Genomic DNA, 13,277 nt, shown 5'->3' on the forward strand with positions numbered 1-13,277 from the left:
GAGGCGCTTCTTCAGGTTGGCTGCCCGTGAATAGTGGAGTTCCGCAAGGGTCGGTGCTGGGGCCGCTTGTTTTCACGTTGTATAATAATAATTTGGATAGGGGATTGAAGGCCTTGAGTCCAAGTTTGCAGATGATGCTAAGGAAGGTGGAGGGGCAGGAAGTGTTTAGGAATCAAGGACTCTGCTGAAGGAGAACTCCCTCTTAAATATAGCCAATGAACTGGCCTCAAGTACCTGATGTGGCAGAGAATTCCGCAGATTCACCACTCTCTGTGTGAAAAAAAACGTTCTCATCTCGGTCCTAAAAGACTTCCCCCTTATCCTTAAACTGTGACCCCTTGTTCTGGACTTCCCCAACATCGGGAACAATCTTCCTGCATCTAGCCTGTCCAACCCCTTAAGAATTTTGTACGTATCTATAAGATCCCCCCTCAATCTTCTAAATTCCAGCGAGTCTAAGCCGAGTCTATCCAGTCTTTCTACTCACTATCCCGCGGTCTAGGCTTAAGCTCAGGGGTGACCGCACTTTTGCGGTTGCAGCTCCTAGACTGTGGAACAGCATCCCTCTCCCCATCAGAACTGCCCCCTCCATCGACTCCTTTAAGTCCAGGCTCAAAACCTATTTCTACTCCCTAGCGTTTGAGGCTCATTGAGGAGGCGCTGTGAACTGTTTGCGTGCTACTGTCTGTTTCATTTTTTTCCCTTAGTACCTAATCAGATGTACAGCACTTTGGTCAACGTGGGTTGTTTTTAAATGTGCTATACAAATAAAATTGACTTGACTTGACTTGACTTGATATGAAAGTCCTGCCATCGCAGGAATCAATCTGGTGAACCTTCCCTGTACTCCCTCTATGGCAAGAATGTCTTTCCTCAGATTAGGAGACCAAAACTGTACACAATACTCCAGGTCTGGCCCTGGGGGTTTATCGGCCTTTAATCCATTCAATTTACGTAACACCACTTCCTGACTAACCTGGAATTCACTCAGTTCCTCCATCTCATTTGACCCCCGGTCCCCTGCTATTTCCGGCAGATTATTTATGTCTTCCTTAGCGAAGACAGAATCAAAGTAGTTATTCAATTGGTCTGCCATGTCCTTGTTCCCCATGATCAATTCACCTGTTTCTGACTGCAAGGGACCTACATTTGTTTTAACTCATCTTTTTCTCTTCACATATCTATAAAAGCTTTTGCAGTCAGTTTTTATGTTCCCTGCCAGTTTTCTTTCATAATCTATTTTCCCTTTCCTAATTACGCCCTTTGTCCTCCTCTGCTGGACTCTGAATTTCTCCCAGTCCTCTGGTAGGCTGCTTTTTCTTGCTAATTGGTACGCTTTATCTTTTGTTTTGATACTATCCCTAATCTCCCTTGTTAGCCACGGATGCACTACCTTCCCTGATTTATTCTTTTGCCAAACTGGGATGAACAATTGTTGTAGTTCATCCATACGGCCTTTAAATGCCTTCCATTGCATATCCACCGTCAACCCTTTAAGAATCAATTGCCAGTCTATCTTGGCCAATTCATGTCTCATGCCCTCAAAGTTACCTTTCTTTAATTACAGAACCGTTGTTTCTGAATTAACTAGGTCACTCTCCATCCTAATGAAGAACTCAACCATATTATGGTCACTCTTGCCCAAGGGGCCACGCACATCAAGACTGCAAACTAACCCTTCCTCATTACTCAATACCCAGTCTAGAATAGCCTGCTCTCTCATTGGTTCCTCTACATGTTGGTTTAGAAAACTATCCCGTATACATTCCAAGAACTCCTCTTCCTCAGAACCTCTGCCAATTTGATTCACCCAATCTATATGTAGATTGAAGTCACCCATTATAACTCTTTTAACTTTGTTGCACGCATTTCTAATTTCCTGTTTGATGCCATCCAAAACTCTACAACTACTGTTAGGTGGCCTGTACACATCTCCCACTAGCGTTTTCTGCCCCTTAGTGTTTCGCAGCTCTACCCATATCGATTCCACATTCTCAAACCTAATGTCCTTCCTTTCTATTGCGTTAATCTCTCTAACCAGCAATGCTACCCCACCCCCTTTTCCTTTCTGTCTATCCCTCCTGAATATTGAATATCCCTGGATGTTCAGCTCCCAACCTTGGTCACCCTGGAGCCATGTCTCCGTAATCCCAACTATATCATATTCATTAATAACTATCTGCACATTCAACTCATCCACCTTATTACGAATGCTCCTTGCATTGAAACTCAAAGCCTTCAGGCTTGTTTTTACAACACTCTTACCCCTTATACAATTATGTTGAAAAGTAGCCCTTTTTGATTTTTGCCCTGGATTTGTCTGCCTGCCACTTTTACTTTTCACCTTGCTACCTATTGCTTCTACCCTCATTTTACACCCCTCTGTCTCTCTGCTCATGCTCCCAACCCCCTTCCACATGAGTTTAAATCCTCCTACTGGTGGGAGAGTCTAAGACCAGAGGTCATAGCCTCAGAATTAAAGGGTGCTCTTTTGGAAAGGAGGTGAGGAGGAACTTCTATAGTCACAGGATGATGACTCATTGCCTCAGTATGTGGAGCTCATTGCCACAGAGGGCTGTGGAGGCCAAAGTGGATATCTCTAAGGAACAGCTAGACAAATTCTTACCCCAGGGCCATACGAGAACTGAACACTACCTTTGCACTAGGCAACACCATTAAAAAATCTTGTACTTAATATAATTGTATTTAATTGTATTTATGTATTTATTTGTTTTTGCATTTATTGCATATATGTGGGTTTTCTCCGAGATCTTCGGTTTCCTCCCACACTCCAAAGACGTACAGGTATGTAGGTTAATTGGCTGGGTAAATGTAAAAAAAAAAATTGTCCCTAGTGGGTGTAGGATAGTGTTAATGTACGGGGATCACTGGGCGGCACGGACTTGGTGGGCCGAAAAGGCCTGTTTCCGGCTGTATATATATGATATGATATGATATGATATGATATGTTTGTACGCACCGTCAGGATTGGCTATTTTTTAATTTCGTTGTACTCGTTGCAATGACAATAAATGAATATTATTATTATTATTATTATTATGTGAAGGATCATGGGGAGAGGTCAGCAAAGTGGGTTTAGGAGCCATAGGTCAGCCAAGATTGAATAACAGAGTAGAATCAACAGGCCGAATGGCCTTATTTTACTCCTATATCATGGGGAAAAGGTGGGCACAGGTATTGATTGTGGACGATCAGCCATGATCACAATGAATGGCGGTGCTGGCTCGAAGGCACGAATGGCCTCCTCCTGCACCTATTTTCTATGTTTCTATAACTTGTGAACAATATAGTAACATGTAGATACTAGGGAATGGCGATGTTGATTTAATTTAAATGACACAAATTTCTGGAGTAACTCAGCACGACGGGCAGCATCTATGAAGGATATGGACAGATGATTTTTTTGGTCAGGGCTCTTCTTCAGACAGGGCCGGGATATGATAGATGGATACATGTGAGGGGGAACAGTCCTTTTTCGAACAAACAGTGGTACCATCCCCCAGCTCGTTCTTTGCTACATCGCGACTGCATCGACGCTGACCCTGCACTCTTGAAAATCTTGCTGATTTAATTAACTTTACCACTAACTTTCACCCTGCACTCATATTCAAGTGGACTATTCTCCAACACACCTCTCCACTTTCTTCATCTCTCTGTCGCCATCACAGGGGACAGATTATTGACAGGCATTTATTACAAACCCCTTCAACTCCCAATGCATTGGTTCTGAATGTTTCTGGTGCCACCTCCTCCCATCCTTCATGTTGCAAATATTCTATTCCCTCATCTCAATGTCTCCATCTCTTCCACAATTCCCAGCAAGATATTTCCCAATTTAGGCCATCCAAGATATCCTCTTTCTTTAGTAAAAATGATTGCCCCCCGCTGTCACAGATGGATCCCTCACTCATGTCTCCATTGTGTCCCATGATTCTGTTCTATTGCAAGAAGAAACAAGGATAAAGTTCCCCTAGTTCTTACTTTTCACACCGCGGACTTTTGCATTCAACAAATCATTCTCTGATATTTCTGCCAATTTCAAGCGATCCCACCACCATTCACATCTTCCATCCCTTCCCCTTGTCACCTTGGACATAAACCACTCCGTCTGCAACTCCTTTGCTCACTCCTTCCTTCCCACCCCCATCCCACATACTTTCCCCAGCATCTGCAGGATACGTAACACCTGCCCCTTATCTCCTCCCTCACATCCATCCATGCACATGGGCAGTCCATGCAGGTGAGACCAAGGTACACGTGCACCTACTCTAACCTCATCTACAGCATTTGGTGTTTTCCATGTGTCCTCCTGTATCCAAGATTCTGATTAGGCATGCTGGGCCTCTCGGTTGCAGGTAACTTCAAATCGTCTTCCCATTCGCAGACTGAGCTTCCTCTCCTGGGCCACCTCCATTGCCAGTGAGGCCACACTTAAACTGTAGGATCAGGCCTCGTATTCTGCTTGGGTAGATTACAGCCTAATGGTATGAACATTGAATTCTCCAATACTACAGTTAACTACAGTAACTGGCAAACCAAATGCCTACCTCCCCTTTCTGCCACTGTGTCGTCTCTTTCTACCTATTTTAATTCCTCCGGCTTTACGTTATGTCCTTTGTCTTTATCTCCTTATCTTGCACTTCCAGAAATGTCGCCTATCCATGTTCTCTGGAGATGCTGCCTGACCTGTTGAGTTACTCCAGCACTTGGTGTTTTTCTGCCTATGTTGTATGTTCACTTCAGGCACAAACATTCTTCATTCTTGTTCAGAATTTGAATGAAATCAAAGAATCAGAGGCAATTCACTTCACTATGAATGCACTTGCTTTTTCTGTGCACCTGAGATTACAGAGGAAGGAGTACGTATAGTGGAGGAGGTGCCTAAAATCTAGAGAATTTCCATTCAGCAGAAAGATCGGCATAAATAAATATAATGCTAAAAATATGTCCAATACCAAAAGCACTTTAGAATCACATCTCAATTAAAAGTTTTTTTAATTTATAAAAAAATATTATCCATTGCTTATCTCTCAAAAACAATAAATTAACAAAGATATAGAACTATTCACATATGTTTAAAAAATATATATCACAGAAAATATTAATAAATTATTGTCTATATATATTCTGACCAGTGAGACAACAAGCTGATAATCATTACTTTGGGTGGGGTGGGAGCTGCTTTATGTCCACCCTGGGTAGTTCTACGGAACTGGCAAAATTTGCACCAAAGCGTCAACTACGGTAGTCTGAAGCACCAATTGCCACTTTTGATTGTTGTCGTTGACATACAAAAGAAAGATTACTTTGGGTGAAGGATGAAGTTAAGCATAATGGTAGAGCAAACCCACCACGTTGAGGGCTTAGTGTAGGCGGGTGCACTTCCAATGCACAATCTCATTGCAGCAGTGATACATGGAGGACAATTTTTTATAAAAAGGGGCAAAAAGTTAAGTTCAAACCGTTTCCACAAAAACAAACTGGACGGACCTTGTAACAGCTCATATAGCTCAGATCATTCAATATGAAATGCCACCAGTTCACTTCAGAGTAGGAAGTGAAATAGTATCGACCATAACAGAGACATGCTGCAGCAAGGCATTGAGAATGGTCAGCTGACCACAGAGCACCTTATCCAGTCATGGAACTCTGCATTGCAGCAGCTGCCAGTCATTGAAAGAGAATTGTTCACCTGATTCACATTTCTTCACAGGATAATGATACAAAATAAATATCAATAAATTAAAATAACACTTAAATACAGAGAATACGCCAAATGTTCTTTGTTCTCCATCTCTCACAAGATGAAATTCACATCAGTATCAGAAAATAATGTATAGTAAAGTCTGCAAATGCTGAAACTCCATATTCTGACAACAGCAGAAGGTGTTCTTTAAATTAATAGACATCAATTTTAGTCTTTAAAAATCCTCAGTGTTCCTTGCTGATTGTTGCCATGATGAGAAGGAGCTGTTGTAAATGTGCCCTGGTCTCAGCGTAAGTTATTTCCCAGGCACAGTCACTGAATCCCTAAAATGGGAAAAAGTCAAGTAAATTTATCAGATAATGAAGAGGTTGGAATTGTCTGCAAATTTTGTTGGTAATTACAAAGTGTCATGTGTGGCAGCTCACCTTCTGTTTCAGAAACTTTGTCAGATACTTAAAATATTTAAGAATTGTGGCATTTTTCCTTGCCCTGGACCCTGTCCTTGCTTTCATGACACAGACTTCCAGCTCTCTCAGCTGCCGATCCAAGAGAAGTGTGAAGTGTTCCACTGTGGCCTGGACCCACGTTACTGAGCTCAGGTTCATGCTGTAGATCCTGCGGAGGTGATGCAGTGTTTGATGGACAATCGCGATCCTGTCCTGGGCCTGTGCAAAACACACATGGTGACATTAGACAGATCCTGGATCCAGTAGGTTTTAAAGCTAGAATAGAATGCTTATGAGTCTTAGTAGGGCAAGGTATCAGGTAATCAGGTATAGTTTCAAACAATCAATGCGTAAGTACTAGAGGGCATGGCTTTAATGTGAGAGGGACAGTTTAATGGAGATCTGTGAGGCAGTTTTTAATACAACTATTGGATCGGCACATGGATATACAGGGATTGGGGGGGATACGAGGTATTGGCAGGTAGATAAGTGATGGTCTTGGCATCAGGTTTGGCACAGACACGATGCGGAGAAGGGCCTGTTCTTGTGCTGTACGTTCTATGTTCAACTGGAGGTCTGCTAACCTTTCACAAATGAAAGAAGGTTAGAGCCAAACGAAATTGCATATATATGTTTGAACAGTGCATGTGCATTTATCAAAAGGACACAATATGCTTGAGTAACTCAGTGGGTCAGGCAGCATCTCTGGAGAAAATGGATGGGTAACATTTTATGTCAAGACACTTTGTCAGACAGATTGTAGGGGTTGGGGAGAAGAAATCTAAAAAGGGCAGAGGCTGGGCCAAAGCATGTCATGTAATAGATTAGCATAGGCGAATGGGGGTTTTGATAGGCCGATAGATGGAACAAAGGCCAGAGGTAAGAGAGAAAGGGGTGGAGTTTGGAAGATTTAACAATTAGTTTGGTCTCAGGCGCAGGACTGAGTATCATGGACTGTGGTAGAATGTCAAGTCAAGTCAAGTCAATTTTATTTGTATAGCACATTTAAAAACAACCCACGTTGACCAAGGTGCTGTACATCTGATTAGGTTCCAATGGAAAAAAAAATGAAACATACAGTAGCACGCAAACAGTTCACAGCGCCTCCTCAATGAGCCTCAAACGCTAGGGAGTAGAAATAGGTTTTGAGCCTGGACTTAAAGGAGTCGATGGAGGGGGCAGTACTGATGGGGAGAGGGATGCTGTTCCACAGTCTAGGAGCTGCAACCGCAAAAGCGCGGTCACCCCTGAGCTTAAGCCTAGACCGCGGGATACTGAGTAGCCCCAAGTCGGCCGACCTGAGGGACCTGGAGTTAGAGAGGGGGGTTAGAAGATTTTTGATGTAGGGGGGAGGAGTGTCCATTTAGGGCTTTATATGTGAATAGGAGGACCTTGAAGTTGATTCTGTACCGTACAGGGAGCCAGTGGAGAGAGGCCAGAATCGGGGTGATGTGGTCCCTTTTACGGTTACCCGTCAGGAGTCTCGCTGCGGCGTTTTGGACCAGTTGCAGGCGGGACAAGGAAGATTGGCTGATCCCAGTGTATAGGGAGTTGCAGTAGTCTAGGCGGGAGGAAATGAAAGCGTGAATGATTTTTTCTGTGTCGTCGAATTGGAGGAAAGGTTTGATTTTAGCTATGGTTCGAAGTTGGAAGAAGCTGGCTTTTACCACATTGTTGACTTGCTTATCAAATTTTAATGCAGAGTCAAATATCATGCCGAGGTTTTTGACATGCGGTTTGACTAGGCAGGATAGACTTCCAAGACTGCCTGTTATCAATTTGATGGAGTTGGGGGGGGCGAATAGGATGACCTCAGACTTGCTCTCATTTAATTGGAGGAAGTTCTGTGCCATCCAACATTTTATGTCCACAAGGCAGTGTGAGAGGCTGTTTAAATTTGACTGGTTGTTGGGTTTCAGGGGGAGGTAAAGCTGAGTGTCATCGGCATAGCAGTGGAAAGAAATGCCGTGCCTTTGAATGATTTGGCCAAGGGGGAGCATGTATAGAGAGAAGAGAATGGGGCCTAGGATGGAGCCTTGTGGAACTCCGCAGGAGAGGCTAGCTGGAGCAGAGGAATAACTGCCTATGTTGATGGCGAAACTCCTATCTTTGAGGTACGAAGCAAACCAGCTCAGGGCAGTGCCATCAATGCCAACCGCGTACCGGAGACGGTCAATAAGGATGGTGTGGTCCACTGTATCGAACGCTGCGCTGATGTCGAGAAGGAGCAGGATTGCACAGTCGCCGGTGTCGATGGCGAGAAGCAGGTCGTTGTGTACCTTCAACAAGGCAGACTCTGTGCTGTGGTGGGATCTGAAACCTGACTGGAAACTTTCCAGGATGGTATTTTGGTGCAGGTAGGGCACTAATTGGTTTAGAATTGCCTTTTCAAGGACTTTTGACAGGAATGGCAGTTTGGAAATGGGTCTGTAGTTGCTAGGCAAGGTGGGGTCTAGGTTAGGTGTTTTCAGTAGGGGCTGGACCACCGCGTGCTTGAAACTGGTTGGAACAGTGCCAGTGGCCAGAGAACAGTTGATAATAGAGAGGATGCTGGGACCGGCTATTGCAATGACATCCTTCAGATGGGTAGTGGGGGCAGGATCAAGGGGGCAGGTTGCAGGTTTCATAGCGGAGACAAGCTTTGCAAGGCAGGATAGAGTGACGGGTTGGAAGCAGTTCAATTTAGATGAACAGACTAGTGAGACAGCTAGGTCACGGGTGGGAGGGGAAATGTTCATTCTAATATTCTCAACTTTGTTGGTGAAAAATTTAGCGAATTCTTCGCACTTTGCAGGGGACCCAACTAAGCTGGTACTGGGGGCGGGACATATGACAGAGGTAATTGTTCTAAATAGGACCTTGGAGTTATGAGAGTTTTTGGAAATAAGGTCGGAGAAGTATTGTGCTCTAGCAGACTTTACTGCTTCCTGGTATTTGAGAAGATTGTTTCTCAGAATTTCGAAGGAAATTTGAAGCTTGTCACATTTCCACCTCCTTTCTGATTTTCTGCACTCCCTTCTTAGGGCTTTGGTGGAGTCATTGAGCCACGGCCGACCTTTGGGCTTAGGCTTTTTCATTTTAAGGGGAGCGATAGAATCCAGGATGGAAGAGCAAGTGATATTAAATAAAGAGGCGAGATCCTCAGTGCTGAGATGGGGGGGAGAGGCCTCAATAGTGCAGATGTTGGGGGCAGCTGTGAGAGCCTCGGAGAATTTACTGGCAGTCAATGAATTTATGTCGCGGGAGTAGCGAACAGGGAGATGAGATTTTGCGAGATATAAAGACAGAGATGCGTCAAAAATGATAGCGCTGTGGTCCGATAGACAGGCTTCAGTAGTTTCAATGTTGTTGATTGGGAATCCGGACGATAACACTAGGTCGAGAGTATGGCCTAACTTGTGAGTGGGTCCCGTGGTGTGAAGAGTCAGATTGAAGGACTCAACCAGGTGCATAAATTCACTCACAAGAGGCTTAGTGGGACAGCAAACATAAATATTAAAGTCACCAAGAATCATGATCTGGTCAAATTTGGGCAAAATGCTAGAAATCAGATCAGCAAATTGGGTGATGAAGTCCTTATGCATTTTTGGTAGGCGATACACAAGAACAATTAAGAGGGGATAGGCTAGGCCTACTTTAATTAGTTGCACCTCGAAACTGGAGAAATTATCAGCGTTCAGGAGGCGGCAGTTGAAATGTTTCTTAAACACAGTGGCTAAGCCCCCACCGCGTCCGGAGAGCCTAGGCGAGGTGAAGAAGTTACAGTTATCAGGACAGAGTTCCACGAGTGGAGCAAGCTCACCAGGGTTAAGCCAGGATTCTGTGAGCTTATGTGAGAATGTGAATCAGTTTATATGACTGGTATGAATGGTGAAGGACCTTCGTTACAGAGAGGCGATGTGGCTGTTCTAATCAAGCCAGAGAATGTCAAGCTGTGGTGATAAAGAGATGTGCATTGTCATTAAAAGGATGGTGAAGAGGAAACAGTTATCTAAACGCATGCAGGCCCAGGAATAGACATATAGGTGGTAGGCATAAATAAAGATATTGAGCTTGGGAGAAGAAGTATTGCAATTTGTCTAAAAGTTCATTATATCTGTAAAGTTCAGTCTGAAGAAGGGTTTCGACCCGAAACTTCACACATTCCTGCTCTCCCGAAATGCTGCCTGACCTGCTGAGTTACTCCAGCATTTTGTGAATAAATCATCATATCTACACCTTGGGATAGCTGTTCGGCATTCGCCATTACATTTTTTTTTTAAATCAGCACAGGCATTTTCCACACCGAACTTGAATGGAGGCAAATCATCTGGTCAAACAATCAAAGTGCAACAAGGTGACTCAAATAGACCCATCATCCCTCCCTGCTCTCATCTCACATGAAGGATTTATTCATATGAACATCAGATCCTTCAATTCTTTGGAGGTTCAATATTTAGACCACTTGGAATCAAGAAAGGAAGTGGTCTAGATACCTCCTAAATGCTGTTAGAATTTCCGCCTCAAGGACCCTCTCAGTCAGTGAGCCCAACATCCAACTACACACTGGATGGAAAATATTTTTTCCCTCTATCCCATCCAAGCATTTAGTTCTCACCATAAAGCAAGACCTCTGGTTAGTGGTACCTCTATTATGGGGAAATGTTTACTGTAGTCCACCCTATCCACACGGATCATAATGTTGTACACTTCTATTGGGCCCCCTGTGCCCTCTCCTCCATGAACCCAATGGACTTGCTGGGTTATGTAAAGATTTAACCAAATCAGAGTGAACCTCACAATTGCTCATTGCACTCAATCATTTGGAGGGTAGAGTGGTGTCAAGATTTCATCGCCTATGCTGGACACAGCTTGTGAGATGATTTAAGAGGAGGGGATAGTGAAGATAGTTGTGAAAAAATTGCAGCAGGTTCTTGATCGATTGGCCAGTTGGGCTGAGGAATGATTGATCGAATACATAGAAATGTGAGGTGTTGCATTTTGGGATGGCTAATATGGGCAGGACCTACACAGTGAAAGGCATGGCTCTGGGGAGTGTTGTAGAGCAGACAGATCTAGGAGTGCAGGTGCATGGTTCCTCGAAGGTCAAGTCGCAGGAAGAGAAGGTGTTCACAAAGGCTTTTGGCACATTGGCCTTCATCAGTCAGAATATTAAGTATAGAAGTTGGGAGGTCATGTTGCAGTAGTATAAGAGGGTGGTGAAACTGCATTTAGAATATTGTGTTCAGTTCTGAGCCCTATTTTGTAGGAAAGATGTTGTCAAGCTAGAAAGGGCACAGAGAAGATTTACGAGAATGTTGGCAGGACTAGACGGTCTGAACCAAAGGGAGAGATTGGGTAGGCTGGGACTCTATTCCCTGGAGTGCAGGAGGATGAGAGGTGATCTTATAGAGGTGTATAAAATAATGAGCGGAATAGATCGGGTGAAAGCACAGAGTCTCTTGCCCAGAGTAGGTGAATTGAGGACCAGAGGACGTAGGTTTAAAATGAAGTGGAAAAGATTTACTGTGAATCTAAGGGGTAAACTTTTCACACAAACGGAGGTGGGTGTATGTAACAAGCTGCCAGAGGAGGTAGTTGAGGCTGGGACTAACCCAACGTTTAAGAAACAGTTAGACATGTACATGGTTAGGACAGGTCTGGATCATTTGGATAGGATAGCTGGGACATGTTGGCCAGTGTGGACAAGTTGGGCCGAAGGGCCTGTTTCCACACTGTATTGCTATGACTCTGTGAGAGGATTTCCAGGAGATTAACTGAAATAAACTCAATAGATGGACGAATGAACTAGATAAGGTGAAACCGGGAGAGAGGGTTGGGAGAGTGCACAACAGGGACCACAGGCGGTTGAACAAGGCCGCAGAACAGATGACATGATCAGAAGTTGTTGAATACAGACGTCACATTCTCTGGCAAAGGATCAGATGGGATTGGTTAAAACTTTTAACCGAAGCAACTAGAATGAACCACATTGAAGTAAAATGCCGAGTTTACTCACATGAACCCCCATGGAAAGTTTCACCAGCTCCAAGGGTTTGGTTTCCAACGACCGTCGCTCAGTCCCACACTGTCGGGAGAGGTGGCCACCCTGAGACACAAGATGTCAACGTTACTCGGGTTAGGTTTATATTGGCACGTGTACCGAGCGACAGTCATTAACTTTGTTTTGCATGTTATCCATTCTAATCAAAAATACTGTAAATAAATGCAATCAAGTCAAACATGTCGAGTAGGTGGAGCGAAGGGGAAGATCCAGAGTGTACAATATAAACAACCCCAGACAGACAAATACTGGAGAACAGACTCCGTGTAATCACTGACACTTTAACAACAAACAGGCCGGAGAGTGTCGGATCGGTCACTGGGAGCGGGAACAACTCACCATTTCATTCAGTTTGCCCAGAGTATCCGTGTTGAGAACTTGCAGTAACTGCAGCCTCTCACATCCCAGGCTCAGGGTCCCGGACAACAACACCCACACAATGCAAACTCTGCAGACACTGCCCAAAGCCATCTTCAACCCACACTAAGTAAAGCACCGATCCGAGACCATAATCAGCTGCGAAAACGGTCCCCTGATCGCTGACTGAAACTCTGGATATGGAAATGCAGCGGCTTGTGATCCTGGAGCGGCCGCCTGTGCTGCCGAGACCGATGTCTGTGGATTCTGTGAGCTGTCTCTGCCATGCTGCCCGCTTTAATATCTTACAATCCGAAAATAGGTGATGTTTGAAAAGTGAAATGATTGCCCTGGAAATTTGGAAGGTGTCGGGAGAGAGCGGTCTCCGTTCTGAAGTAAGGAATGTGAAAGTGGGAGAGTCCCGCAGCAGCGACGGGGAAATCCGCGATGGGAGAGAACAAGCGGCGCTGCGGCTCAGAGCTTCGCAGGTTCACATCAGGGGGTCGCAGGTGTTGTGGGGGAGGTTCAGTCTGGGCAGGGGACGGGGTGGGGAGGGGGACGTGACTGTGTCTGTGCATTGCTGGGGGCTGCATTTTATCCGGGTTATAGTAACACTGCGCCTTTCAGCGCTCACCCTCGGAGCCACGGACAGAGATTGTGTTAAAGCCGCCCCTCCACTCACCCAACTGCGGTGAAGCCACAT

The 13,277-nt window shown here is 44.6% G+C and overlaps 1 protein-coding gene across 1 annotated transcript; it reads right to left on the minus strand.

Annotated features, from left to right (window-relative positions):
- Positions 1–5,952: 5,952 nt before the first annotated feature.
- On the minus strand, positions 5,953–13,277 carry LOC144607790 (interferon a3-like). The gene is made up of 4 exons (XM_078424865.1): positions 13,257–13,277; positions 12,173–12,262; positions 6,154–6,393; positions 5,953–6,051 (listed from the first exon to the last, which is right to left on the minus strand). Exons 1-4 carry the CDS (start codon positions 13,275–13,277, stop codon positions 5,953–5,955), a joined length of 450 nt encoding a protein of 149 aa, XP_078280991.1.

This window comes from Rhinoraja longicauda, chromosome 29 (genome assembly GCF_053455715.1).
Source record: "Rhinoraja longicauda isolate Sanriku21f chromosome 29, sRhiLon1.1, whole genome shotgun sequence".
NCBI classification, from domain to species: Eukaryota; Metazoa; Chordata; class Chondrichthyes; order Rajiformes; family Arhynchobatidae; genus Rhinoraja; species Rhinoraja longicauda.